General features: G+C 52.4%; 3 protein-coding genes across 6 annotated transcripts; 2 read left to right on the forward strand and 1 right to left on the reverse strand.

The window, feature by feature from the left end:
- Positions 1-2,721: 2,721 nt before the first annotated feature.
- NOTO (notochord homeobox) lies at positions 2,722-7,817 on the forward strand. The gene is made up of 3 exons (XM_008147570.3): positions 2,722-3,091; positions 5,346-5,560; positions 7,616-7,817. The coding sequence occupies exons 1-3, from the start codon at positions 2,722-2,724 to the stop codon at positions 7,772-7,774; spliced, it is 744 nt and encodes a 247-aa protein (XP_008145792.2). The 3' UTR covers positions 7,775-7,817.
- A 2,661-nt stretch (positions 7,818-10,478) lies between these two features.
- SMYD5 (SMYD family member 5) lies at positions 10,479-23,316 on the forward strand. 3 transcript variants are annotated; one of them, XM_054728499.1, is made up of 14 exons: positions 10,479-10,577; positions 14,377-14,485; positions 15,121-15,260; positions 15,690-15,811; positions 16,154-16,223; positions 16,753-16,857; positions 17,609-17,671; positions 17,894-17,964; positions 18,272-18,378; positions 18,777-18,833; positions 19,724-19,818; positions 20,491-20,561; positions 20,654-21,100; positions 23,274-23,316. In XM_054728499.1, the coding sequence occupies exons 1-13, from the start codon at positions 10,482-10,484 to the stop codon at positions 20,796-20,798; spliced, it is 1,251 nt and encodes a 416-aa protein (XP_054584474.1). In that variant the 5' UTR covers positions 10,479-10,481; the 3' UTR covers positions 20,799-21,100; positions 23,274-23,316. The 3 variants fall into 3 exon arrangements, with proteins under 3 accessions (XP_054584474.1, XP_054584473.1, XP_054584475.1); XM_054728498.1 differs by lacking the exon at positions 23,274-23,316 and adding an exon at positions 21,500-22,097; XM_054728500.1 differs by lacking the exon at positions 23,274-23,316 and having other exon boundaries at positions 19,734-19,818; positions 20,654-20,777.
- PRADC1 (protease associated domain containing 1) lies at positions 21,205-26,513 on the reverse strand. Of its 2 annotated transcripts, XM_054728501.1 has the most exons (6): positions 26,249-26,293; positions 25,978-26,045; positions 24,302-24,402; positions 23,719-23,828; positions 23,291-23,458; positions 21,205-23,103 (listed from the first exon to the last, which is right to left on the reverse strand). In XM_054728501.1, the coding sequence occupies exons 2-6, from the start codon at positions 25,988-25,990 to the stop codon at positions 22,983-22,985; spliced, it is 513 nt and encodes a 170-aa protein (XP_054584476.1). In that variant the 5' UTR covers positions 25,991-26,045; positions 26,249-26,293; the 3' UTR covers positions 21,205-22,982. The 2 variants fall into 2 exon arrangements, with proteins under 2 accessions (XP_054584476.1, XP_008145674.1); XM_008147452.3 differs by lacking the exon at positions 25,978-26,045 and having other exon boundaries at positions 26,249-26,513.
- Between the last annotated feature and the right edge of the window lie 339 nt (positions 26,514-26,852).

The following is a 26,852-nucleotide window of genomic DNA, read 5'->3' on the forward strand; positions in this document are numbered from 1 at the left end:
ATGCTTAATGCAGGAGATGCCCCCTGGTGGTCAGTGCAGTCATAGTGACTGGTCGTTCTGCTGTTCAGTCAATTTGCATATTAGGGTTTTATTATAGCGGATGCTGCTTTCTTTTCGATCATTTTGGTTGCCTGAAGTTCTCTCTCTAGTACAGAGAGAGAACTAGTAGATTCTTCAGGCAGAAATTGTGGGAACAATACTCCCATACTTTTTTAGTCCTTAAAAAAAAAAACACCTTCAGATAACTATGTACTAAAATATAGTTAATTATGTACTGAAAACCAATGCTAGAGATACACTAACCATGTATTTTACCTAAAAATCAGCACAAGTAGACTTAACAAATTGTTCATAAGCCTTCCATTGTATCCATTTTGTCTTCTTCTTTGTCAACTCCCTCTGATTGCAGGGTGCATGCTGCTGCCAGATTAACCCATTGAGAGTCTCATGCATAAAGGACACAGACCATACACTTCATGAATCTGGCCCCATCCTCTCTCTCACTGCACCCTATTAGGAAGCTTAGTCTAGCTCATCTACCATTGTAAATAGACCCTTTCCTCCCCATAACAGCTACCACTTAACTAAAAACACAATCTCATTTAATTCTTACAACAATTTCACCAGGTACATATTATTTTCTCACCTAAGAGATCATTCCCATTTTATAAGAAGTTGGGGCTTAGTCTTAGCCGGTTGCTCTCAGTGGTTAGAGCATCTTCCCACAGACCAAGGGCCTCAGGTTTGATTCCCAGTCAAGGGCACGTACCTCAGTTGTGGGTTTGATACCTGGCCCAGGTCAGGGCACGTGTGAGAGGCAACCAATCGATGTGTCTCTCTCACATCGATGTTTCTCTCTCTCTCCTTCTCTTCCCTGCCTTCCACCCTCTCTAAAAAAATCAATGGAAAAAAAAATCCTCGGGTGAGAATTAAAAAAAAAAAAAAGAAATTGAGTCTTAGAGTGAATAAGCCACTGAAATGTTCCATGACAAAGCAGGGATATGAAGCCAGGTTTGTCCAACACCCAAATCCACATTTTCTGTTTCTGTGCTCCACTGTCCCCCAACAGCATGAACTGTGGGTCCCCCTTCCCCTCTTCATGAGGCATGCTGTTGGCATCTTGGCATTGATGTCTGGGTGGGTCTTGGGGGGTTGCATCCCCAGGGCCCTCCTGGTTGATGTCCCCTCATCTCTGACCCAGCAGCCTCTAGCTGGACCACAGTAAGCCTAGACCTTGGACCAGTCCGTTCGCCCATCATTTCACCCTCCGGTTCCAGGCTGCCTGCTGGGGAAGCAGGAGGGGGAGGGGGACCTCAGAAGGCAGAGCCAGTATTTGTTGAAGCCTGAAGGGGGCGGGGCAGGCAGCTGCCCACCCAGCGGGGTGCCTCTGGCCCCTACTTGGCAGAGCAGAATAGGAATGTTTGTGTCCCGGTTGACAATGACAGGGAAGTACCCTGCACCTGATGGAGTAGTTTCAGCATTAGGAATTGATTTGGGGAAGCAGAATGCCATCCTTAGCCTGGCAGTCTGGAATCCCTCGGAGCCCCACAATCACAGCAGAGTGCTCCCCACGCACAGGCTAATTTTGAATGCTTTACCTGCGTTACTTATGTTATCTGCACAGCAACCCCATGAAGTAGCTACTACTATCACCATTTTACAGGTGAGGAAAGACAAACAGTAACTCGTAACTTAGCCAAGAACAACAGCTAGCAAGTACTGGTTATCCATCAGGAAAACAGGGATAGAATGCCTGCCCATCAACTACATAACACAGGAGTTTTGTAGGCCGTCAACTGCCATGCATTGACAATAAGTTAGTATTTTTAAATCTGGAACCGTTACACTTCTTCCCTCCCCCTTTCTGGATATCGGACCGTTTCTCCAGTAACGTGGGTACAGAAAGTTCCTGGAAGAGGTTGGTAAACAACGGTGTCGGCAGAACAGGGGAAGTAAGTGGCTGGAGGGACAGAGTGGAAAATTTACTTTTCACTGTGCTTGTAAGCAAGATATTTACATTTAATTGCTTAAAAATTAAAGGGCTGCGCAGTATCAGGTGAATCTGGCTGGAGCTTCTGCTTCTAAGATAAGCAGAGGCCTGAGGGCACGATCACCAGCGAGCGACAGGGCTCCTCCCCAGGACCGCACCAGGGTGGGCATTTTTTAAAATATTTTTTTATTTGATTTCAGAGAGGAAGGGAGAAGGAGAGAGAGATATAAACATCAATGATGAGAGAGAATCATTGATCGGCTGCCTCCTGCACGCCCCCTACTGGGGATCGAGCCTGCAACCCAGGCCTGTGCCCTTGGCCAGAATCGAACCTGGGACCCTTCAGTCCGCAAGCCGACGCTCTATCCACTGAGCCAAGCCGGCTAGTGGGCATTTTTAAATTCGGAAGAACCGAGGGAGCATGGTCCTTGGCGCGTCCTAAGCGCACAGCGTGGAGGGTCCGGGCTCCGCAGTCCGGGGGAGGCCCCGCCAGGGCCGCAGGGAAACAGGCCGTCCGCCCCGCCTCGCCCCGCTCCACCCCGCCCCGCCCCGCCCCGCTCCACCCCGTCCCACCCCGCCCCACCCCGCCCCACCCCGCCCCGCCCCGCCAAATGAAAGCGCCCTCGCCCTAGACGGGGCGCTTCCAAGCCAGCAAGTCTCCCTCCCTTTTGCAGGTGTTCTCCCTCGCTTCTCGCGCTGCCCCCTGGCGCCGTCCTGGCCAGGGCCGCGCCATGCCCAGCCCGGTGGGTGACCAGGCCCAGTCCCCGCGCCCAGGCTGCTCTCCCGCCCCGGGGCCTCCCGCCGACCCTGGCAGGTCCCGCGCTCCCCGACACCTCGAGTCCTCCTTCTCCGTCGAGGCCATCCTGGCGAGGCCAGCGCCCCGCGCGCCCGCCGCCTCCGTGCTGTCCGCCTGCGCCCCTGCCTCCTCGGGCATCTGGAAGGCTCCCTCCCCGTCTCCCGCCTCGGGTCTGCCCTGGGCGTGCCCCGCTCCATGGCTGCCCGCCTACCTGAGCGTGGGGCTCTACCAGCCGTCCCCCCAGCCCCCTGCGCCGGGGCTGCGCGTGGCTCACCTCTGCGGCCTCCAGGGCCTCGACGTCACAGGTATGGGGTGCCCCGGGAAGCAGGCGGGTAGGTGGAGAGTGAGGCCGCGATAGTGGGCACAGGTTAGAGGAGAAGTCCCTGAGTTTGGGAACCACCCGCGATTGGAGTGGAAAGGGCCCTATGACCCTTGACCTGGCGGTTGAAACTGAGGCCCCGGGGGACGGGCTAAGAACAGCCCCTGGCGCCAGGCTGACCCCGCAGGCTGCGGAGGTGGGAGAAGCTGAGTGGGAGGGCGAGTGCCCAGCAAGAGATGCCGGTGGACGGTGGCCCGAAGCGGGGCTCGGAAGGCTACCACGGCCAGCGCTGGGACTGCAGGGGACCCAACCCTGCTCCTGGGCTCTGCGTCCTCCACGAGGGATTTGCTGCCTCCCACACCCGCTTTGGATACTGCTTGGTGGCGCAGACCATTCCCCAAAGCAGCTCTTATGGGGACTCCATGGCCCCGTCTTAGCCCGGAGAAGCAGATGCTACAGGCGGTGCAGCTCAGCGGGGAGCTGCTGGGAGCCGGCCATCCCCAGGCCCCGATGCCGCCTCCTCTGCTCAGGTCTCTGTGAGCTCATCTCCACACTGACCCCTCTGAGCCTGCTTTCTTAGAGTGCTTTCAGGGCTCTGGAGGGGTGTGCCTCCCACCCATGTTGGAGAGAAACCCTGGGTTCCCAACCCCATCCAAATTCATGCCCCGGCAGCTGGGAGCCAGACCCATCACACCACGCCGTGGTTTCTAACCTCCTCACACACCCGAGGTCTGAATTGCACTTAACTGCTTTCTGTTGAAGTGGTCACATTTTCGAGTTCGTTTTTGCATAGCTATTACATTCACACAGTTCAAATGTCAAAAATGTTTACTAATAACTGGTTTCAGGAAGGAAAAAAATGTTTACTAAGATAGGTGGAGAAATTCCCTCTACCACTAGGTGGCTGACCTCCAAAGACCTAGTTACCCCCATCCCACAAGCAATCAATGACGCCAGTTTCTTGATTCGTTCAGAAGTATTTTATGCATATTTAATACCTGAACACACACACACACACACACACACACACACACGTTTCCCCCCCCTACTAGACACACTGCTCTGTACCTTACTTCTTTCACTTGACCATACAGCTTGGAGATTTTTCCATATCGATCCACACAGAGCTTCTTTACACCTCAGAGTGGTCCATTGTAAGGATGCACCATTCCTTATTTAATCAGACCCTATTAATGTTTCTCGTCTCTTGCTATTTTGCTTACACTTATGGTACGTCTGGTTTGCCCAGGGGTCGGTGTCCTGGGCAGCCAGGGTCCTGACCTCACTCCCTTCACTGGAGCAGTGTGCAGCCCTGGAGCCTCCCCAAGGCTAATGGAAGCTGAGGGGGTCTTAGTGCTGCACTTCCGTTCCTCTGGAACACTCCCCTCCCAGACAGCCAAACGGTCCACCTTCTCCTTCCTTTCGAGTTATAATTCAGGTACTGCCCCCTGGTGGACGAATCTTCATCTCCATTGTCTACATCTCGGTGAGCTGAATAGCACCTGTGTGTGCATTGGGAAAAGTCACCCCTTCCACAGGCAGACACAGCACCTTGTCAGGGGGCCTGTGGAGAGCGAGCAGAACTTCAGACTCCACGTACCCTCTCAGCTGGGTACCCATGTGCAGGGCACAAACTGCACATAGCGGCCCTATTCAGATATCACCTCCGTGAGGTGGCTTCCCTTTCTAAAAATGCAAATTGCCCTCCCCCCAACATACACACACACTCACCCTGTCCTTCCCTGCTGTATTCTTCTCACTAGCACTAATCACTGTCCGACATACTCAATATTTTCTTTACCTTTTCTATTGCTGAACAGAGATTTTTTCTATTTTGTCCTGGAACCATGCCTGACACATAGACATTCCAAAAGCATTTGGTGGATGAACAAAAAGGGGAAAACCTTGAGGGTCCCTTCTCTGCCCATCCTGTGGGGGTTCCTGAGGGAGCCAAGGAAAGGAGTGGAGGGCAAGGAGAGATGGAGGTTCGGCAACTTCTCTTCGGGTCAGAGGGTAAGCCACTCAGCTGGAGAATCGCGGAGGCAGAAGGAGTCTCACAACATCGTCCCTTTGTCTCCCTTGTTCTGTTATTTCCGTGCAGTCTCCTCCCACTGTGCCTCTTGCTGTGTTCGCTAGCCAAAGGCAAGGCAGGGCGGTGGAGCTGTGAGCTTGTTCTCTCCCCTCCAACTTGGGTGGGGAGGTGGGTGCTGGCTAACCTCCCCTACCCTCCTACTCTTTAGGTTTGGAGCTGACTCACTGCCCAGGCCTCTGGAGTCCCCCAGACTGGGCCCCAGGTGAGGACCCTCGGGACACTGAGAGACCCCAAAAGAGGGTTCGGACTATGTTTAACCTGGAGCAGCTGGAAGAGTTGGAGGACGTGTTTGCGAAACAGCACCACCTAGTGGGAAAGAACAGAGCCCAGCTGGCAGCCCGGCTCCACCTTACAGAGAACCAGGTAGGAACAGAGACTCCCGTGGGGCCCAGGCGGCACCTGGGGGCAGACACCACGCTCTGGAAGGCCCTGCTCGGTGGGAGGAAGAGATGGGCTTTTTTCTTCTGTGCCAGGCCGTTGGGGGAGGCAGGCCTAATGATTGGACACTCTCTGCATGAATGAGAAAAATAGTCCCATTTGAAATTACATTATGGAAACATCACATCGTATTTATAGATATTAACCTAGAACGTTACATTTTCATACTAAATAAGGAGCTGGCAGTGAAATGAAGTAGGTATTCAAATAACTGAGTATTAAAATAATAAACATTCCCGTGACTCCCATACTTCCAGCTACTGCACTATTTCTCTGCTCTTCTCACAAACTTCTCAAGAACTGGCTGTGATCCCTGTCCCCATGTCCTCACTTCCCATCTACTCCTTAACTCATTCCAATATGAATTCTTCCCCTTTCATACCTTTGAAACTTCTCATCAGGGTCTCTAATGACCTCTGTTTTACCAAAGTCAACAGATGCTTTCCTTTTTTTTTTTCTTAAAATATATTTTATTGATTTTTTTACAGAGAGGAAGGGAGAGTTAGAAACATCAATGAGAGAGAAACATCAGTTAATCAGCTGCCTCCTGCATACTCCCTACTGGGGATGTGCCCGCAACCAAGGAATCGAACCTGGGACCCTTGAGTCTGCAGGCTGACGCTCTATCCACTGAGCCAAACCGGTCAGGGCTCCTTTCTTTTCTTATTCCTCCGCTCAGTACAGCTGACGGCTCCTTTTCTCATTGAAACACACTCTTGGTTTCCAGACACCACACTCTCTTGGTTTTCCTCTCAGCTCTCTGCCCACTTCTCTGTTGCCTTTGTAGGCTATTCTTCTCTTTGTGACTTCAAATTTTTCTCCCCAGCTGATCTCATTTATTCTCATGGTTTGAAATACCATCTATATGCCAATGACTCTTATATTTGTATCTTAAACACCCCCCCCCTTTTCTGACTTGTACATCTAACTCCCTTCTTGAGGTCTCCACTTGGATGTCTGATGGATAGGCATTTCAAATTTAACACATCTAAACCTCAATTCTTAACGTTTTCCCCCTCCCCAAATCTCTCCCTCTCCCCACATGTGACCCCACCATCCCTCCAGCTGCTCACAATACCTAGTCATCCTAGATTTCCCCCTTCTCTCCCACTATCACCCCGTCAGCAAGCCGTGTCACCTCTACTCCAAAATACAGCTGGAATCGCTTCCTCTCTCTCTGTTGCCCCAGTCCATATCAGCCCCAGCTCTTGCTGGATCCCTGCAAGAACCTCCCTGCTATCTCCCTGCATCTCCTTTCATCCATTCTTCACACAGCAGCCAGATGTGCCATGTAAATAAGACTCAACGAGTAAATAGGACTATGTCACATTCCACTTAAAAGCCTTCAAGTTGGCATTCCTTGCCCGTGACCTTCACAGTCCTGGGTAATCTGGCCCTCACTGACCTCTTCCATTTCCTCTTCCTTTACTTTCTCTTCTCACTTTTGGTTGTGCCAGGGATGCTCTCCTCCTTCCTGGTCCTCAAATACTCCAAGCCTGGTTCTGCCTCGGAGCCTTCCTACAGTTCATACCCTGCCCTGGCCTGCTTTTCTCGGTCCCCACCAGGCTGGCCTCTTATCCGCTGAGCCTTGACTTACCTAGATGCTGGTTTCTCAGGGAGACTCAAACCCCTGTTTTTACCAAACCATTTGCATTTATCTGTGTGTTTGTTTTCATGCTTGTAATTAGTCTGTCTCTACTAGACTGTGGGTTTCATGAGGGCAGGGATCATGCCTCTGTTGCTCACCACTGTATCACCATCACCTGGAGTAGTGCCGAGTACGTAATAGGAGCGCAAAAAATACTTGTTGGATGAACGGATGAATGGATGGCAACTGGAATTAAGGAAAGGATGTGTTGGGGGCAATTCTTCCCTTAAATGGAAGAGCACATTTTGAGTGGAGTGGGTACTGTGGGGATGGGGGAAGCAATGGGAATTGCTAGTCACATTCTGATCTTTGCCCACTGCCTCCAATTATAGGTGAGGGTCTGGTTCCAAAACCGCAGGGTCAAGTATCAGAAGCAGCAAAGGCTGAAACCGCCAGCTGTGTCTGCCGTGGCTGCCTCCCCAGACGAGCCCTCCAGCAGCTCTGACACCATCATCCAGAGAGAAGACACGGAGTCAGGAGGGGACAGCTGAGGATTGGGATGGAGGCTCAACCCAGGCTGTCTGGGCTAGCTCTTCCTGGGGACACCCACTGGACCTACCTGCTCTACATATTAACAAAGAGTCTCATCGGGGTCAACGGGCACCAGAGAAATCTGAACTGTTGAGAACTTTTCCATATTGACTCCTGGGAGCTGCAATAATGTAATGGTCGGGAGCACAGACTTTGACCTTCAGCTATGTCTTTGGCCACGTTCCTGAACTTCTGAGCCTTTTTTCTTCGCCTGCATCATGGGTGTGTGGGTAACTGAGAGCTCCCAGGGCTAAGATGATGTCTGTAAAGCACTTACAGGGCGCCAGGCCCAGTGCTAAGTGTGTGGCAACTGTTAAGGCTTATAGGCCCCCTTCACCTGGGGGAGTGGTGCCTGCACCAGGCCTGGCTTTCCCAGGGATTCATCTCTTCCTGGCCTGGTTGTGGAGCAGAGAGGGCCTCCTTGAATCAATGTCTGGGCATAGAAGACTCTTCCCCGACAGAAATGGTAGAGTTGACAGCAAAAAAAAAAAAAAAAAGAGAGGGAAAGGTAGGCTATTTAGTCCACTTCCCCTCACAAGGTTCCCCAAAGTTTTCTTGTTTTGTCTGAACTGTTATAACTCTCAGAAGGAGCTCAGGCCCAGGTGCCTCCTTGAAGCAGACATGCTACCCTGACCACCATCTTTCTCTCTAGCTTCCCACCTTGACACCCCCCTCCCCCGCATCTTTATATAGAGCAATTTGACTCTGCCTCTGCCAAGGCTGGTATTTTACCATAAACTCTGCTGTTTTTTCTTTTCTTTTCTTTTTTAAAGTATTTTATTGATTTTTTACATAGAGGAAGGGAGAGGGATAGAGAGTTAGAAATACCGATGAGAGAGAGACATCCATCAGCTGCCTCCTGCTCACCCCCCACTGGGGATGTGCCCGCAACCAAGGTACATGCCCTTGACCAGAATCGAACCTGGGACCCTTCAGTCCGCAGGCTGATGCTCTATCCACTGAGCCAAACCAGTTAGGGCTCTGCTGCTTTTCCATAAAACAGTTATTATTTACCCCTCTTCACTACCCGGACTCATAGTTCCCTTTCCTTCCCGGGAATCTGCTTGGTTTGTCTCTAAGAAGCCTAACTGATAGCCTACCTCAGTGAAGACAGTCACAAGCATTTTCAGAGTTGGTTTCCCTAAGGCTCCACGTTCCTGGATGGTCCTCTGGGGAGGCTATTTCTTTAGAATGGAGAGGTGAGCTGGTGGAAGGAGGCCTGCCCTGCCACCTGGTGGCGAAAGAGGGCACGGTCCCTGCTGCTTTGTTTTCTGAGAGAGGAAAGGCAGGCAGTAGAGTCAGCCTTGGAAAACCACCTGCTTCCCAAGGCAGTGGACCATCTTCTCCTGGACACCAGGCTGTAGGCGTGAGGGAGGCCAGGGTCCAGCTCCAAGAACCCTTCTCTGTACCTATCTTCAGGGAAATCCTCCACAATGCTGGACCCAAAGGCAACTCTATTAATAAATCAAAGAACCCAGCTGAATCTTTTCTGCCTCTTCCAGGAACAACTGGCTCACTTCTTCTTCTTCTTCTTCTTTTTTTTTTTTAAATCAACAGTTACCTTTTCAGCAGTTACTGGGCTCTACCCAATCCCCAAATGTCACCATGAGACCACAGCAGAAGCAGACACAGCAGAAGCAGACACAGGTCCCTTTTCAAGGAAGGACAAGGAAACAAGGCATGGTGGTCAGGCCTGGCTCCAGGGACACATGACTTATAGATCAGTGGTTGCAGCTTTCTGGGGTCCTGAATGAGAAAACGGCCCCTCTTTTGTTGTCAGGACAATGTGCACATGTACACTCACTCACTTGCATATCATTTTAGGGGATCTCAGACGTGACGTCCACTATGGATCCTACTCCACCCTGCCCCTTGCCCCAGCTGCAAAGTCCCTAAGCCGCTGAAGAGTCTGAGACAGGAATAAGTCCAACTTGATCATTGGTAGGACTGTCTGCCCCGCTGCCAGAGGGCCCACGGAGAAGGGAAATATTGTGCCAGACTTTGTGGAGTAAGCTAGTCCTTCCCTTCAGGTTGAGGGTTAGAGAGGATAGGAGTTAACTCTGCGGACTGCTGTCCTACCCCTCGGCTGGGTCCAAAGACTGCTTTGGTCAAGTCACACCAGTGAATGGACAGAGACAACAGACACACAAACATGAACTCAGACACAGATGCACACATCAAAACTATACAGCACATCAGCTCTGATACAGGCCCATACTGGCCACGAAGACAGAGACAGATGCAAAACTGCACAGACGTAAAAGCACAAAGGCAGACCCAGCTGGCATGGCTCAGTGGTTGAGCATCTACCTACCAACCAGGAGGTCACTGTTCCATTCCTGGTCAGGGCACAAGCGGGGGTTGCAGGCTCCATCCCCAATGTGGGGTGTGCAGGAGGCAGCCGATCAATGATTCTCATCATTGATGTTTCTGTCTCTCTCTTCCTCTCCTTTCCTCTTTGAAATCAATAAAAATATTTTTTTAAAGCACAAAGGCAGGCCCAGCCCCACCCAGTCCACACACCAATGGATCTAAACATAGATCAAACGGACCCGAATTCGGATTCGCGAGTGGGGTAAACCCTAGCAGCCAAGCCGGGGGCGGGGCCAGTAGGGGCGGGGTCTCCCGGGTCCGGGTCAAGGGTCAGGAGGAGGAGGCGCGCCCAAGATGGCGGCCTCCATGTGCGACGTGTTCTCCTTCTGCATGGGCGTGGCGGGCCGGGCCCGGGTCTCCGTGGAAGTTCGCTTCGTGAGCAGCTCCAAGGTGAGGCCGGAGAAGACCCCCACCCCATCCGGCCTTGGGAACAGCCCCGTGGGACCCCTTGCGGCTCGCAGCTGGGCGGGGGGGCGGCTCCCGGTCTGTCCCCGCGCACAGGCTCCGGGGCGGTCACGCGGTGTGCCGGGGCCTCCGAGGCTCCGTGCGCGCCCCCTTCCGCGGACCCGGGCCGGCCCGTCCCTTCGGTAGCCCTAATCCGGCTGCGGCAGGCGGGGCGGGGCGGGGGGGGATCCTGGGGCTCCCGACCCAGGATGCGGGTCGGCGCTCCTGGGCCCCAGGCGCGGTGGGCGGGGAGGTGTGAGCCGAGGGAACGGAGGTGAAAAAAGCGTGGGTCCTCGGGGAACTTTCTGGGGGCGATTTGGGTGAGGAAGGGCCTGGGAGTGGCTAAAGAATTTGGAACGGAACCTGCGGCCCGTGGGAGCATTTGAAGGGTTTGGGCAGGAGAGCGAGGTGATTTTGTCACTTTGTGATTGCTCTTTTTAAAAGTTCGTTATAAAAAATTTGAAAATGCATGTAAAGAAAGGAGGTAAAAAAAAAAGTCCCTAGCAATCCTGTTCTTGTGCAGGTATGTGTATAAGGTCCCATTTTTAGAAACTGCTTTTTGATGCAGCAGTAAATCTCCCTATCTCACTAACCCTGTTTCTGTGTATTCATTTTTAAGAGCTAAAGAATAGTTTTAGTTTATTTCACGGGAGGGCGGCAGTTTCCTCAACCAAATACTTATTTATAGGCCCTTTTGTTATATCTGATTTTCCCCTGAGGTCAAAGATCTGGTAGCACACATCCTTTTGTTCCCTCCAGCACTGAGTACTTCCTCTCCTAGTTACGGTTGCCAATTGATACGTGCAAAATGGTATTGCTTTGTTCTCATTTACATGTCTTTATGTACTAGAGGTTGAATAATTTATCCTGTGTAGGGGCTGTGTGTACCCTTAGCCCTTGCCCAACATGTCAGCCTTCATACCGGTCCAGAAGCCCAGCCCAATTTCCATTGCCCTTTTTTGCACAGGGGACATGGAGCGTTCCTCTCCTTGCATGGCAGTCCACTCCCCTACATCCTTGGCTTCCTCAGCTGCTCACACCTCCGTCTCCACCCCACGGCCTCTGGTATTGATTGGCTTACACTTAACGGTGTCTCATTCCGTCACTCCTGGCATGCAGAAATGTTCACCTTTACCATCACTTAGTGGCCCCTGTCTCTCGGCCCCCTTCTTTCTTCACTTCTTCCCTCTCACTTCATTACCACTCTCCTTGCCTAATTGTCCTGTCTCAGCCTCTTATCAAAACCCCAGCTCTGGGAGAATGAGCTGGCTGCCCTCCCCATGATGACACATGATCTGCTGCTGGAGAAAAGCATACACCTACCCAGACTTAGTGGCAAGATAGTAGGCTCTTTGCATCTATTTTCATCAGATGAGATTGGTTTATGATTTTACTTTGTGTAATTTCCCCAGTTACCACATCAGTTATGTTTTGTTTTTGAGTGAAATGGAGAAACTTTACACTGTTGTATTGTTTAAATAGCATGAGAATTATTCTTTGGTCTGACAGAGCTGGCTCATAAAACCATATAGACTAGGAGCCTCACATGGGATAGCTTTGCTCACTTTATTGCTTCTATGGATATTGGCCAGAATGCTTTCTTAAAAATTTACCAACTATTATGCCAGGGACGTGACTAATCACAACAGAAACCTGATCAAATACAGTGATGCCAACCAGAACGCCATACTGGTACACATCAGCCAGAAAACACTGCTTTTTAGTCTGTCTAGGCTTTCTTACTTTTTTAAATATATTTTTATTGATTTTTAGAGAGGGAGAGAGAGAGATAGAAACATCAGTGATGAGAGAGAATCATTGACCAGCTGCCTCCTGCACGCTCCCTACTGGGGATTGAGCCTGCAACCTGGGCATGTGCCCTTGACTGAAGTCAAACCCGGGACCCTTCAGTCCACAGGCTGACGCTCTATCCACTGAGCCAAACCGGCTAGGGCGAGGCTTTCTTACTTTTGAATTAAGTTTTGGCAATTTATATTTTTTTTATAAAATCATCCATTTAATAAAGATTTTTAAAATTTAGTGCAGTCTTAGAGTTTTGTACAATATTTTTTATTTACTTGCCAAATTGGAAATATATTTGCATACTTTGTGCCCTTTCCATTCAGGTTCAGTTCTCTCCAAGCTTCTTGGAAATACGAATTAGAGCTGTTTTCTTGAAACACTTTCATGTTTTGGGGATGTGTGGTTTTATAGAGGAACAGTTCTGCTTTTCACTTTGTTTTGATTGCTAAGTATTTTCTGCATTTTGGTCCTCAAGAAGGAGATCAATATTTATCTAATACTGAGATTTGAGATTGTCAGAGATAACATTCAGATCTTTGTGTCCCGTAGCAGAAGGCCAAATTGCATTTTGCGAGATTGGGTCCCAGGGGCCACAAGGTATGGGCGGGGCTTTCAGGAAGACAACCGAAGTGCATCCACGGCTTTGCCCAGTGGCTTTGTTCCAGCAGCCCCACTCCACCGTGAGAGCTCCCAGAGCTGCCAGAGGGTTGAGCTCTGTGGCTCATGGGTTGCGCAGGGCCCGTTCTGGTCTACACCTCCTGCTGCTTTGACTTTGGGAGGTGTCCCTGGCTAGCCAGAGCTCCACTGCTGGAAGACAGGGCGCTACGCATAAGGCCACGTGACCGGACATTTAACTGCTGTGCTGATCATTTTTCTCTCTCCCTTTTGTGACAATTCAGTGTTTGCAAGGCACTCCTTTGAGTGAACGGTGGGAGTAAATGCCTGGTGGGGCCAGTACCTTCCCTGGGTTCTAAAGCTGTCTCCTGAATCCCTTTGCACTCTGAGAGATGCAATTCAGCAATGGTTTCTCATCCTTCGTCTTTTTCCTGATGTGTATGGTGCTTTAGACTTCTACTCCTCAAACTTTGACATGCATATGAATCACCTGGGCATCTTGTGAAAGTCATATTCTGATTCAGCGGGTCTGGGGTGGGGCCTGAGAGTCTGCATTTCTGACAGTCTCCTAGCTGATGCCCAGGCTGCCAGTCCATCCCCTCACTTTGAGTAGTAAGGAGCTAGAGCTTATGGGGTGCATGACCTGTGCTATATCCTGGAAAATACCTCTTTGGTATTATTAAATACTCATTTTTCATGTGGGAATCAGATACAAAGAAGTGAAGCAATTAGCTCAAAAGTTCAAGCAAGTAAGCGTTAGGATCAGTGCTATGATTAGTCATTCTTTTCAGAGTAACCCCTGCGAAGTTGTTGGGTGCCAGGTACTATGCCAGGTGCTGTGAGTATCTGCCCAACCAGGGAAGTAGGGTACATTCTCCCCCAAACTAGGCCTCTCTCTCCCATGGTGTAGGATTTCTGTGCAACCATTAATGGTAGCATCACTGCCCGAATCCTGGAGGGGCATGTGGGTGACTCCGAGAAGGCTGCCCTGCTGTTACCAGCTCCTGTTACCAGGGTACAGGAGGCCCCAGCCTGCTCTGAGCTGTGGGCCTCCTTTGGCCATTCTAAAAATTCTCCTTAGGGCATTCTGGGATGGCTGACATCCCGGGCCCTCTTCTCTGAACAGGCTGGAAGAAGTGTGACTGGCAGTAGGTCAGAGCTGCATTTTCAGAGGAGGGAGTTTTGGGGCGCTGACCATGCTCCGTGAACCCTCCTGCCTCTGCTAAGAGGTAGCATGTGGGGATGAGGCGGGGTGGCCCTCCAGGAGCCTTGGGAACTGTCCTCTGCCTCTTCTAACAGCCATCCTGCTCCTCCTCTGCCCTCTTAGGGAAAGGGGCTTTTTGCCACGCAGCTGATCCGGAAGGGGGAGACCATCTTTGTAGAACGGCCCCTGGTGGCTGCACAGTTTCTCTGGAATGCGCTTTATCGCTACCGAGGTGAGCACATCCCATGCCTCATGCTGCTCTGCATGGAGAGAGCTGCATACTCCCCACTGGTGGATGTCTCTGGGTGTTGGGAGGAAAGGCTGTCTTCCCTTGGAGAACTGCCCCTGAGAACCACTGTCTGATCTCAGGCTGTTTGGGGCTGTGAGCCTGTAGGAAAGGCTCTTCCGAAGTGCTGCCCGGGGGAGGGCTGTCACTCAGGTGGAACTCAGAGTCCACCCTGATAATATAAGGGCCTGGATGTCATGCTGTCGGGCTCTGTGCCAAAGTGGAGCCTTCTACCCGAGGCCACATGCCCCTTGGTGAGAAAAGGCTGCATTAAGGGTCAGAAACCAGCCACATGCTTCCCCCCCTACTCTTTTCTTAGGCCAGAGATAAACTGGAAGGAGGGTCACTTTTTTCCAAAATGTTGGGAAAGTCTGGTCTTGGGGAAGGGATGGGAGCCCCACAGACTAAGTCCCATTGAGAAGCAGGGTGCATTCTTTAACGTATTCATTTACTCACTTTCTAAACATTGTGAGCACCCACTATGTGCCCGGCACGATTCTAGCCCTGGGATACTGCTGTGAAAAGGACAAATGTGGACCCTGCTCTTGAGACAGACTGTCATGCCTGGCTCTCTCCCCCAGCCTGTGACCACTGCCTGCGGGCACTGGAGAAAGCGGAGGAGAATGCCCAGAGGCTGACTGGGAAACCCGGCCAGGTGCTGCCTCACCCTGAGCTATGCCCTGTGCGCAAGGACCTCCACCAGAACTGCCCCCACTGCCAGGTGAGTGTCCTTGGGGAGTGTACCGGAAAGGGGCTGATGGGAGAGACCTTAGCTGAAGTCCCCTTTGGGGAATCAGCAGCGGAGACGGACCTGGTCCTGGCCCCTGAGAACCACAGTGTAGGACAGGACATTGAAAAGGCAGTTTCATCCTCTTGTTCCCGTCCCTTTGTCTAGAAAGTAGGCTGGATGGGAGCTTGTCCTCTTCCTAAGATCCTGGGGGGGCTCTCCCCTCTACCTGCTAAGCTCTCTTTCTTTCCCATGGTTTCACAAGCCTGGGGCAGTAGGTGACCCCTCATGCGCCCCCAGAGCACTGTATGCTTTCTCACGGCACAGTACCCTGGGCTACTGCTCAGGGGCTGTTTGTGGAAGGAATGCAGTTAGAGGAGGTGAGTACCACATGGGACATCTGTGCTTCACCCCCTCCAACAGGTGATGTACTGCAGTGCAGAATGTCGGCTGGCAGCTGCTGAGCAATACCATCGGGTCCTGTGCCCAGGCCCTTCCCAGGATGACCCCCTGCATCCTCTCAATAAGCTGCAGGAGGCATGGAGGTAGGTGGCATTTCATCTCTTCTTTCCTTTATTCCTCCCTCCCTTGCCTGCATTCAACAGATGCAGCCATTTTTCTTTAGTTACCATCCCCCAGAATTCCCCCATTCCCATTCTCACAGTTAAAAAGAGGTCACATTACCCATCCCTCTGCCTTTTGTTTGAGCTGCCAATCTCACCATCCTCAACATTTTACACCTTCCCATAAGCCTATAGGAATGTAAAGCCCTGTCCAAGCCCTTGCCGCTGACTTTCTCTCTCCAGTCTGTAGCAGTCAGACTGGACTTCCTTGAAAACAGCTACTTGGAGGGAATTCCTAGGCCAAACCTTTTTCTTTCTCCCCAGGAGTGTTCACTACCCCCCTGAGACTGCTAGCATCATGCTGATGGCCCGGATGGTGGCCACAGTGAAGCAGGTGAGCCCACCTGACCCTGCAGGGAAGCGGAAAAGGCTTCATTCAACCCTCGGCCTCAGTCTCCTGCTCGGATGCAGAGTTCCTCGTGGGCTTTCTAAAGGACAGCTGCTTCCTACGGAAACCCTAGGAGTTGATAACCATAAATCTGGCAGGGGGTGGGCACTCATCTTGCCTATAGGCTTTGACCTCTGAGAGGACATTCTTGTGCAGCAGCAATTCATGCATTCGGTTTGTAAGCACCACTTTTTTAGGATTGTGTCTCTTACATAAAGTGAGAGAAGCCACGCTAACCCCTCCTATTACTGTTTTTGCTCAAGTGCTGAATTGGCTAGATTGGCCCCAGTTGGGGAGATAGCTGGGGATATACAGGGTCGGAAGGAAGTCCCAGGTCAAGGGAAGGGTCTACCTAGAAGCTCAGGTGTGATGCAGGGGCGACAGTGGCAGTAAGGATGTGGTGTCTGTGAGTCCATGTGTGCACATGCATGCACAGGTATGTGTGAATGTGACCCAAAACATTTGTTCACTGCAGGCTAAGGATAAGGATCGTTGGATCAGGCTCTTCTCCCAGTTCTGTAATAAAACGGCCAATGAGGAGGAAGAAATTGTCCACAAACTCTTGGGGGACAAATTCAAGGTTGGTCTTTTCCCATGCCCCCTCCACCCCAATAGCCTGGAATATTCTGTGGCTTCCTGAGGAGCTCCACATTTGGTCCCTTCCTAGTGAAAAATCTGTTCAGAGGACTTAACATTCCTGCCATTATTTAACTTCGTGACCTAATGTGGACCCAAAACTGGGAAGTGGGATAATGACAGAGGAAGGAGGGGTGGAAAAGCAAGACCTCATGGTAGGACAGCAGTGGGTATATCGGGTATAATGAAAAATGGAGGGTTGGGGGTCCACAGGGTCAGGGAGCAGTAAGTATCCACTGCCAATCAAAGAATTTCAAAATCTGAGGACGGGATTTCCACGCAGGAGCTGCCCGAAGGTGGAGGCAGATGTGTGAAAAGGCATCTGGCTGGGTTTTCCTGCATTGAGTCCTGAGGAAAGGGTGGAGGGGGAGAGTCAGGCTGGTCTGGAGGCTAGTTAGGGGTGGCTGGGGGTTGGTGGTGAGAACAGGTGTTCTAAGCCAGGCTTCCTTGGCCCTGCTGGCAACAAGGGCTGGAAAATAGGGAGGGATTTGGGGTTTGCCACTCTGATTTGAAGTAGACCAGTGGACTGCCGTGGCTCTTTGCAGATAAGGACTGTGGCCTTCCTTTGCCCCCAGGGAGAGCTCAGTCTACAGAGCTGGCCCTTTTCCTTCCCTCACAAGGTCGTCTGGGCCCTGCCTGGGTGCTGATGGGAAATCCTCAGGGATGCACGTCTCTCCCTGTTTTTCCTAAACCAGGGCCAACTGGAACTTCTGCGGAGACTCTTCACAGAGGCCCTTTATGAGGAAGCACTCAGCCAGGTGAGTGTGAGGAGGGTGGGACCAGTGTCTTCCCAGTCACTCCAGCTCTCTAGGGGCAACTGGGTCAGCATTTTCCCCTGGGACAGCCAAGTGAGAGCTGACTTGGTCTTCGGGAGTTGGGGTGGGACTGACTCACAGAAGACTTCCTGAACATAGAGTTGTATCAGGAAGAAAAGCAAGTGGCTGGACCCTGAGTGCTCATCTCTCTTTTCTCCCCCACAGTGGTTCACTCCAGATGGATTCCGGTCTCTCTTTGCTCTTGTTGGGACCAATGGTCAAGGAATTGGGACCAGGTTAGGAGACACTGTTCCAGACATATTGGACTTGTCCCTCGGGGCTTGGGAGGGAAATTGACTAAGGAAGGTAGCCACAGCTCCTTTTAAGACTAGGTGGGGCAGGGTGCAACTCTGCGGCCAGAGTGCTACATTGCACATATTGATGGGGGGGTCAGAAAGACAGCTGGTGGAGTCTGCTCCGACTGGGATTCTTGGTCTCGGGGCCCCCACCCTGGAGAAAGAAATGGGTTTAACTTGCCTGGAAGTGGAGAGCCCTGTTAGCTGGGCCTCCTGCTCTCCAACCGCTGCTGCCTGGGACCCCCAGCTCCCTCAGCCAGTGGGTCCATGCCTGTGACGCTCTGGAGCTGAAGCCACAGGACCGTGAGCAGTTGGATGCCTTCATTGACCAGCTATACAAGGACATCGAGGCAGGTGGGTGAAATGGAGACACCACCACCCCACACCCCACCCCCTGGTCAAATCTGGACACAGTTTTCCCCAGGGACCTCTGAGTTAGTGATGGGGGCCATAATCCTGTGTGCCTGTGGGAAGCTTCAGATCTGTCCATGGGACACACAGAGAAGAAATGGGCCTGAGATCCGTGCAAAGGCTCGATGCTGGGGGTGGGGAGTGCTGGACAAATAGAGTGCTATCATTTATAGAAAAGCAAGGCTCATGCCTCAGAGATGTAAGTTCAGGTGAAAGGGTAAGGATCAGCTGCATTCGTGTGGTAGGGTGGCAGGACAGTGAGGCAGTGCCTTTCCTTATAAATCTAGTTTCCTTTTTCCTATAAAATGGGTAGAATAACACCTGCGTATTACTTCTTACAGCAACTGGCGAGTTCCTTAACTGTGAAGGATCAGGCCTCTTTGTGCTTCAGAGCTGCTGTGAGTCCTGCCATTGAGGAGCGGTGCCCTCATAGTTATAGTTCATCTCTTTTGTTTCGCTCCTTCTAGGCTGATGGGGTTGAGTCTGGGAGTGGGTTAGATCTGAGCTTCCCTTGGAGACTCTTCTGGTCCTTTTTGGTCCATCAGTTTTTCATTCATTCATTCATTGGACTGCTGGTGCCTTAATATATGTTTATATATAAAAACTTCCAGTGGGTCAGACCTGTGCTCTGTAGGGCACTGAGCTCTGATTTTCTCAAGAGAAGCATGAACTGTGTACCTCCACTGCCCTGCGAAATTTGGCAGGGAAGTGTGGTGAGAGCCTGGGAGCCCTCAGGATCCGGGGAAGAGGGAACTCAGGCTAGCAGGCAGTCCTCACCTGCTGGGGAGGGGTAGTCCGCTCAGACTATTGTCTGTTCTAGCACCCAGCCTCCCACCCTCTAGTTTCCTCACTGCAAATCCACTTCCCAGGTTCCAGAGCCACTCTACCCTCCCAAACTGGGCTCTCAGAGGGCCGGGCTCACCTGTTACCAGATGGCCAGTAGCAGACAGGACTGAGTTAGTGGTCTGGCACGGGCAGCCCTTTCAAAGCCCTGTCCCTCTTTTGTGAGACACTGGGAACACAACTGAGAGTCAAGGTGGCCAGTGAGGAGGAAAGCAGGGGCAGACACGGACGGTGGGAGAGGGAGCGATGTGGGATACACTTTGACTCAATGGTCTCAGGAAAGAGCACTGGACAGGGAGTCAGGAAACTTGAGCTCCAGGATCTGCACAGCCCTAGATAGATCCCATCCTTCCAGAAAACAAGGAAGGATGGGACCTAGTGCTCTACAGAGTTGAGGCTGTTTTTATCAGTCAGCAATCCTCATTACCTGCCTCTCATGACCCAGGCAACCACAGCTGTGTCCCCAATGCAGAGACCTCCTTCCCAGAAAACAACTTCCTTTTGCATGTCACCGCCCTGGAGGATATTAAGCCAGGAGAGGTGAGGGGGCTGGGAGCTGTGGGGAGCATGGGGGGTGGCAGTGGGCCTTGCAAGTTCTCTCCGGAGATTGGGAGCGCCAGTGACTAAGGTCTCAAGTTCAGGCTGTTGAGTTGAATCCCCCACACCCCAGGGCATGAGTCTGCTCCTAGATATTCTCTAACCCCACCTCTTAAAAAATAACTCCAGAAAGCCTCAGAGCAGTGTTTGAGAAATAGCTGTGTGCCAGGTTCTTGTCCCCAGCTACCTTGTGATGAACAAATCTGCAACTTGTAAGAAAGCAGGAGATGGCTCTTTGTGGCTTGGACTATGGGGAGCTAGTGTGGGTTTGGGGTCCTGGTTGTCAGTGCTGCACACAGTCTGGTGGAATCTTCCAGGACAAGTTGATCTCACCAAGATAACCTCTAAACCCAGCCACTGATCTTGCCCTTAATGCCTTTAAGCCTGGCCTGAGGCTAACTGCCGTCCCCTCTCTGCCTCATCCGTAGATTGCTAGAGCCTTGTAGTGACCTGCGTGCTGAGGACACAGAGGAATGGATCGGGGCAGCCCACCCCTTCACTGAAGGGCAGCTCGGGCCCTTGGGGATGGAGAAGTTGGGGATAGGGTAGTGATTGGGGAGTCCCTAATCCCATCTAATAGCACAGACTGTCAGACCCCACTTCTCTGCCTTCCAGGAAATCTGTATCAGCTACTTGGACTGCTGTCAGCGGGAGCGCAGTCGCCACAGCCGCCACAAGATCCTCAGGTGCCCGCTGGGGACGTGGTGGGCAGTGGGCTCAGATCCTCTATCCCAGTGGCTGCCTGACTTTTCTCCCTCACCGCCCCCATCCGCTGCAGGGAGAACTATCTGTTTGTCTGTTCCTGCCCCAAATGCCTGGCAGAAGCTGATGAACCCAACGTGACCTCAGAGGAGGAGGATGAAGAGGAGGAAGAAGGAGAGGCAGAAGATGCAGAGCTGGGGGACGAGATGACCGATGTGTGATGTCACCATGCCTGGAAGGGGCCTTATCCCAGACTCTGCCAGAAAATGGGGCCTTCCCCCAGAGAAGAGGCTTGGAAGGAACTCCCCACTCCCGTTGCCTGCTCCCCCGCCCCGGCCCCCATTCCAGCTGTTTCTGCCAGAGGGCAGGAAAGAGGCTGGACCCTAGGCCCTCCACTCCCCACCAGACCTCACGCCCTGGACACTGCTGCTGAGTGGCTCGGGTTCTGCGCTGCCGCTGAGCCTTTCAGAATTGGCCTCCTCCTGACGTACTCCATTCCAGAGTGTGAGCGGCTGGAACCAAGGTCAGGGCCTAACAGTATTTCTTCCCCCTTGGCCCCGTGGCTGCACCTTCCCATCCAGCCGAGGCCTCACCCCTCTCTACTTGCTATTGAAGGGGTAACAAAGGGGCAGTCTGAGAACAGCCTTACTTTATTGAAGAAGAAAGGAGAGGGGGGTGCATTGCCCTCACCTGCCCCACCTCCCATCATTGTAGCTAATAAGGCAACTGCCTGACTACTACTATAGTGCACAGCTGAGTGAGACAGGAAGGAGGAACTGGGCCTCCAGAGCACTTTCCCTAAGGCTCTCTGCCAGGAAACACTGAGCCAGGGGGAATTACCTTCCTCTCCTTGGACATCTGGGGGAGTGGAGATTAACTCCTTCCCCAAACTCCAGAATCTGTTTTGTGCCTTGCCTTTCAGGCCCTGGCACAGTGGCTGGCCCCACGCTACGGAAAAGGCTTCTGGCCTCCCTCAGGAGGGGCGTGTGGGTGATCATTACCCCTTCCTCACACCACTTCCCATTGAAGACTCTAGCAGCATGGCTGAGACCTGGCGGGTGACAGGCCTGTGCTCCTTGGGATGCTCCAAATGGTCCCCTGGGACCAGTTGAATATGGGTCAGTTAGGGGCTCTCCTGGCCTCAGTCCATCTTTAGGGTCTCCACAGAGGAACACTGAAGTCTTCCAGAAACCTAGAAGAGCTGGGTTAGATACTCGGAGATTAGCCCTGACTGTATCCTCCAATCCCAAATTAGCAGTACCCCTCACTCTTGTTTTGGGTGCTGTGGGAATTATAACCCATCACTTGCAATTCCTTTCTGCCTACCTTCCCTAAGGGGTCTTCACATCCCCCTGCTAAGGGATCCTAGGAAGGCAGGTGCCTGCCCACAGGCCCTTCCCTGGATTATGAGCCAGGTAGAGCCTGCCTGTCTGGCCTATTGGGTTCTTGCTCCTTCACAGCAGGCAGCATCTCCTCCTACCCCCACCTGCCCACTGTTCTCAATAAAATGTGAGTGGTGACAGGCCTCTGAGGGAATGCTTGGTGAGAATAACTTGACAAGCTGCTGGAGCACACAGCAGTCCTGTGGGTGGTGAGAGGGCGCGGAAGGTAGACCAGATAATGGCAAGAGGTGGGAGCTCTAGCTCCCCAGTTTAGGCTCCTCTCTGGTCCCACCTACGCTCTGCTTTGCTGATGTTCTAAAGTCCCAGAGCAAGGATCCTCCATGGGCAAGCATGGTTCCCCAGCTCTAGGCAGCAAGATGAGCCTTCTCCCCAGGGGACTATGGCTCCTAAGATCTTAAGCAGGAGGCTGTGTTGGGATCCAAGATGAGCAATCTGAGCAGTGGTCCTAAAGGCCCTCAGACAAGTCATTTGTAGTCTCTGGGCCTCAGTTTCCTCCCCTCAACACAAGGGCATGGGGCCAGATGGGTGAGTTTGAAGGCCCTCCCACCCATGTGCTCTTATTCTAGGACACAGTTGCAACCCTGATGAGAGGCTTTATTGCTAAAAGTCAGTGAGGGTTTATTAAGTCCTCAAACACCAGCTCCTTAAACCACCCCAGTAACTGCTGTGAAGGACACAGGAGATCCTGGGTGGGGGAGGCTGGAGCCAGGTGAGATGTGACAGGTCACAGATGGCTCTCAGGCCACCTGCCTTTAGCCCCTTTTGTTCCAGATTCTAGCCAAGAAGCCCTGAGGCTTGCATCTTCCCATAGCATGAGACACCCTTGGGGGCCCTGGGGAAGGGAGAACAGTGGTGTGACTTCCCTTAGCCTAGCTAAGGCCCAAGCCTTTTTCCTCTACCTGGCTCCCCTGTCCCCAAATGCTATCTCCAAGTCCCAAACACCAGAATTTCTGGATTCCCCCTTCCCAGCCTAGAGCTGGCTGGAAGGTGGGACCAACTCTTCTACCAGAAGGTCCAGGGTGGTTGCAGCAGCTCATAGGTGGGGATGCTGGTGACATTGACCGGAATGGAAATGATGGCCCATGGCAGCCCATGCTGTTCCAGGGAGCGGCGGATCATGTAGCTGGGAGGGCATGAAGAGAGGTGGTGATGGTCACTTTCTCAGCACCCCATCATGCCCCACTGTCCCCATCACTCTGGGAGTTCCAGAGCCCAAGGACTTTTGACCCTCCAACTGGTTCACCCCAAGATGAGGCATGTGGGAAGGGACTGGTGATTGCCCTTGACCTCCAGTGACAAGGAGCCCTCACCCATCTCGGCCGAGTAGGAAGAGGGCAGGGATGTCAGCCGTGCGCTGGGTACTGTCCTGGATCATCTCCACATAGAAGCTGTCATTGTCAACTGCGTTGTCAGAGATGATCACCGCCCGCCCGCCATGTTCCTGTACCACCCGGGTCTTGGAGAGGAAGGAGCAGCCCCTGGAAAAGGTGATGAGATTAAAGGAAGGGCAGGGTCTTAGCTACCCCTCCCCCAGGCCATCACCCTAGGAGGGTGAAAGGACCATGGATAATTTTTCATAAAGGCTCATAAATAAATGGCCAAAAAGCATGGATAATCTTAAAGACTCTTAAAATGATGAATTATTTAAAAACTATTTCAAAGGACCACCACCACCACTGATCTTAGGAGCTTCCCTATTCCTGCCCTTCCCTTGTGCCAGTGCCTGCCCACTCCTCACCCCCTCTCCACCAGAGCGATCTGGTCCTGGATGAAGAAACCGTTGCTGAGTTCTCCGCAGGCCTCTGAAGGTTCCGCGGGGACAAGGTGAATCTGCTCATACCTTGTGTGCTGAAAGACATTTAGACAGGTCGAAGTGTGAGGAGACGCACCTGCTTTAGGGCCGGGCTGACCTATCCATCAGTTCCTCACAAGGTGTGAAGAAGAAGTGTGGAGTGGTTTCTGTATGCTGGGTACTTCATTCTCTCAAAATAGTTGTCCTATCCCTTTCCAGGAGATAGGCAAGGGAGTTGGTACGTACCCAGAATGAGGAAGTAACTTGCCTTAAGTTATATCATTCAGAGGTACAGCTAGCAGGGCCCTTGGTTTTTCACTGTTTCATGTTCCCAAAGACAACGAGTCCCTCCATGGTGCCCAGGGAAGTAGCTGGAAGCCCTTCCTTCCTGCACTGCAGCCCCTGCACTGCTCGCTTCCATGTCCCAGCACTCAAGTATTGGTTGAGGGGAGGAGAGGGATCATCACCTCAGCTTAGTGAGGAGCAGATGGCGACAGGATCAGAGAGGAGGGATCCTCCCCGAACTTACAAAGATACCACCAAAATCCTTTGCAGGTGTAGCTGTGAAAATGTATCGAATGTCTCCAGGACTCAGCACTTGGAAGTACAAATAATCATGGATGCGTAAGCCTGAAAAGTAAAAGGTACAGATGAGAAGCCCTCATGGACCCTGTGTCGTCAAGAAGGCTGTCTATAGTCAGGGCCCAAGGACTCAGTTTCAGCCACGTGGGCCCTGCAGTGGGTGAGACAGATGGTCCCTGCCTTGGGGAGGATAGAGTTCATACAGACAGAGTTAGTAAATGTTAGTACAGACAGATTTATAGCTGCTGCTGCTGCTTACAAAGGTGAGCCAGGAAGCCTGAGCTCTCGTGTGATCTCTGAGGGTTCTGTCTTTGCTCTGAAGTGGACCTGAGAGTTTCAAGGTGAAGATGTGTTAGTCTGGATATAAAACACTTCTAAAACTGAAAAGTTGACTCTCTGGTCCCACTGCCATCCTCCTGGGCCACCACTATCATTTGTCCTGACTAGTCTACCTTCTTCCCTTTTTGCTCTCTAAGGTCCATTCCCCAAACAAGAGCCAAGGATATTCTTAAGACATCTTAAAGCATGTCACCACGCCCCTGGCTTCAAAACCCATCAACAGCTTCCCTTTGTACTTAAAGTCTAAACTCTCAACCATGGCCTGCAAGGCCCTGCTCTGTCTGGCCCTTGGCTGCTACTCCAACCTTCCTTCCTCTGTTCAAGCGACACTGGACTCCTTTCAGTTTCTTCACTCTGAGTCTTCTTGCAAGCTGTTCTCTGGGAGGCTTTCTACCCTCACCTCACCCCGCCTCCACCTCTTTACCTGGCTTACTCCTACGCATCTGTTAGGCCACAGCTTAAATGTCACCTTCTCAGAGAAATCTGCTGTATGACTGCCCTCCCTTTATGCCCATTCAAAAGACACTTTTCCTCCATTGACACTTGCAGTATAATTTGTAATTCTAGATTCTTCATAATTTTTTGTTTAATGTCTGTCTCCTCCATTAGAGCAAGGACCATAAGTTTATAGCTTCATTCCATGCTGTATCCACATTACCTAACATAGTGGCTAGGATATAGTGAGTGCACAGTAAGGGTTGTTGAATAAACAGCTATTTCCAGCTCCACAGCACTGAGGAAGAGAACTGCCAGAACCAGGTTTTTCCGGGGTGTGGGAACTTCTCTTTAGCACCAAAGTGTAATGTTTCACCTGAGCTTGAGTCTCTGGTTTCCTTAGCCCACTGGGACTGATGAATGTGGAAGGGTGAGAGCCGCTGCCACCGGTCCATTAGTCAATCAACAAACCACCACTGTGTGCCAAGGTTGGGACTGACTGTGGCTTTAGTTGTCCTTGTCTACTGCCCAAACCAGCCACCAGGTAGAGCTCCACTGCTTTGGCACTGGGCTATGCATCCTTTTATCTTGGGAGTGAGGACTTGCCATCAGAAGTCCTCCCTGGGTTAGCACTAAATCCCTCCTCACCTCCACACACACGCACACACACACACACACACACACACACACATCTTTGCATTTGCTGATCTGTGTAAATTAAGCGTGGTATACGTATGTGCATGGGTATATATGTTTCTGTGCTTGTGTAGGTCCAAACAGGTTGTCTATGTACATCTGTGCGTGTGTGTGAGCCCACGTGTAGGGATGTGTGTTACCACATATGCTCACATATCAACAGCATGCAGGATCTCTAGCGGTCCCTGGTTCCTCCTCCTCTTGGTCGCTCCCTCAGCCACCTGGGTCGGCGTTAGTGGGGGTAAGGGAGAGTCTTGCTTCGATGTAGGGAGATGAGGCTCAGAGCCCAGGCTCAGGCCGCGCCCATTTCAAGTTCCTAAGGACCAGCACCCACCCGCTCCAGCCGCCTGAACTCGCCGGGTCCCCAAGGTGACCCGTGGCCCCCAGCCCGCCCCACAGCGCAGCCCCGCCCGTTGCCGCTCACCGTGGGCCGCGACGCAGGCGGGGAGCCAGAGCACGAGACACCACCAGCCCGCGGCGCCGACGACCATCTCCGGGGCCCGGCCGGGCGCCGCGCTTCCTTCAGCCTCCCCGCCGCGCGTTGCTCGCCGACTCCAGCCTGACAGCTGCTCCGGCCTCCCCCCCAGGTCCGCTCCCGGCGCTGGTTGGCGGACGGGAACGAGGCCCACGGCTGACGGGCTCTGACGCCTGCTCTTCTGGCCACACTTTGCACCGCTGCGCCTGGGCCCACTTCCTACTGGTCAAGAGAAGTGGGGCCGAGGGCTGATTGGTCTAAACTCTCAACAGCAACTGCGGCCCCCCCCTCAGCCCCGCCCCAGCATTCCTCAGTTTGGATTGGGCTCCCCACGACCTCCAGGAATGGTGGGTGGGCTGGCGGGGGATGACCAGGAGCTGGAGGTGGGCTCCCGGCCACACTCGCTTCAGCCGCCGAAAATCCTCAGCTCTGGCGGTCTCGGCGGGGTTCTCCCCGCGGCCGCCTCTCGGCGTGATTTGCCTTCTCCCAGTTCGCTTTCCTCCTCCCCGCACCCTCCTCGGAAAGATCTTCATCCAGCGCCCAGGTGATCGCC

The sequence above is a fragment of the Eptesicus fuscus genome, chromosome 16, assembly GCF_027574615.1.
Source record: "Eptesicus fuscus isolate TK198812 chromosome 16, DD_ASM_mEF_20220401, whole genome shotgun sequence".
NCBI classification, from domain to species: domain Eukaryota; kingdom Metazoa; phylum Chordata; class Mammalia; order Chiroptera; family Vespertilionidae; genus Eptesicus; species Eptesicus fuscus.

Bases quoted from the DNA above. Each gene is read 5' to 3' on its own strand.
- SMYD5 (XM_054728499.1), top strand. From the start codon at position 10,482: ATGGCGGCCTCCATGTGCGACGTGTTCTCCTTCTGCATGGGCGTGGCG. The intron at 14,486-15,120 runs GTGAGCACATCC...TCTCTCCCCCAG, and splicing joins TGCGCTTTATCGCTACCGAG to CCTGTGACCACTGCCTGCGG. The intron at 16,224-16,752 runs GTGAGCCCACCT...TGTTCACTGCAG, and splicing joins TGGTGGCCACAGTGAAGCAG to GCTAAGGATAAGGATCGTTG.
- NOTO (XM_008147570.3), top strand. From the start codon at position 2,722: ATGCCCAGCCCGGTGGGTGACCAGGCCCAGTCCCCGCGCCCAGGCTGC. The intron at 3,092-5,345 runs GTATGGGGTGCC...CCTACTCTTTAG, and splicing joins CCAGGGCCTCGACGTCACAG to GTTTGGAGCTGACTCACTGC. The intron at 5,561-7,615 runs GTAGGAACAGAG...CTCCAATTATAG, and splicing joins TCCACCTTACAGAGAACCAG to GTGAGGGTCTGGTTCCAAAA.
- PRADC1 (XM_008147452.3), bottom strand. From the start codon at position 26,315: ATGGTCGTCGGCGCCGCGGGCTGGTGGTGTCTCGTGCTCTGGCTCCCC. The intron at 23,829-24,301 runs GTAAGTTCGGGG...AATGTCTTTCAG, and splicing joins AGGATTTTGGTGGTATCTTT to CACACAAGGTATGAGCAGAT. The intron at 23,104-23,290 runs GTGAGGGCTCCT...ATGCCCTCCCAG, and splicing joins TTCCTACTCGGCCGAGATGG to CTACATGATCCGCCGCTCCC.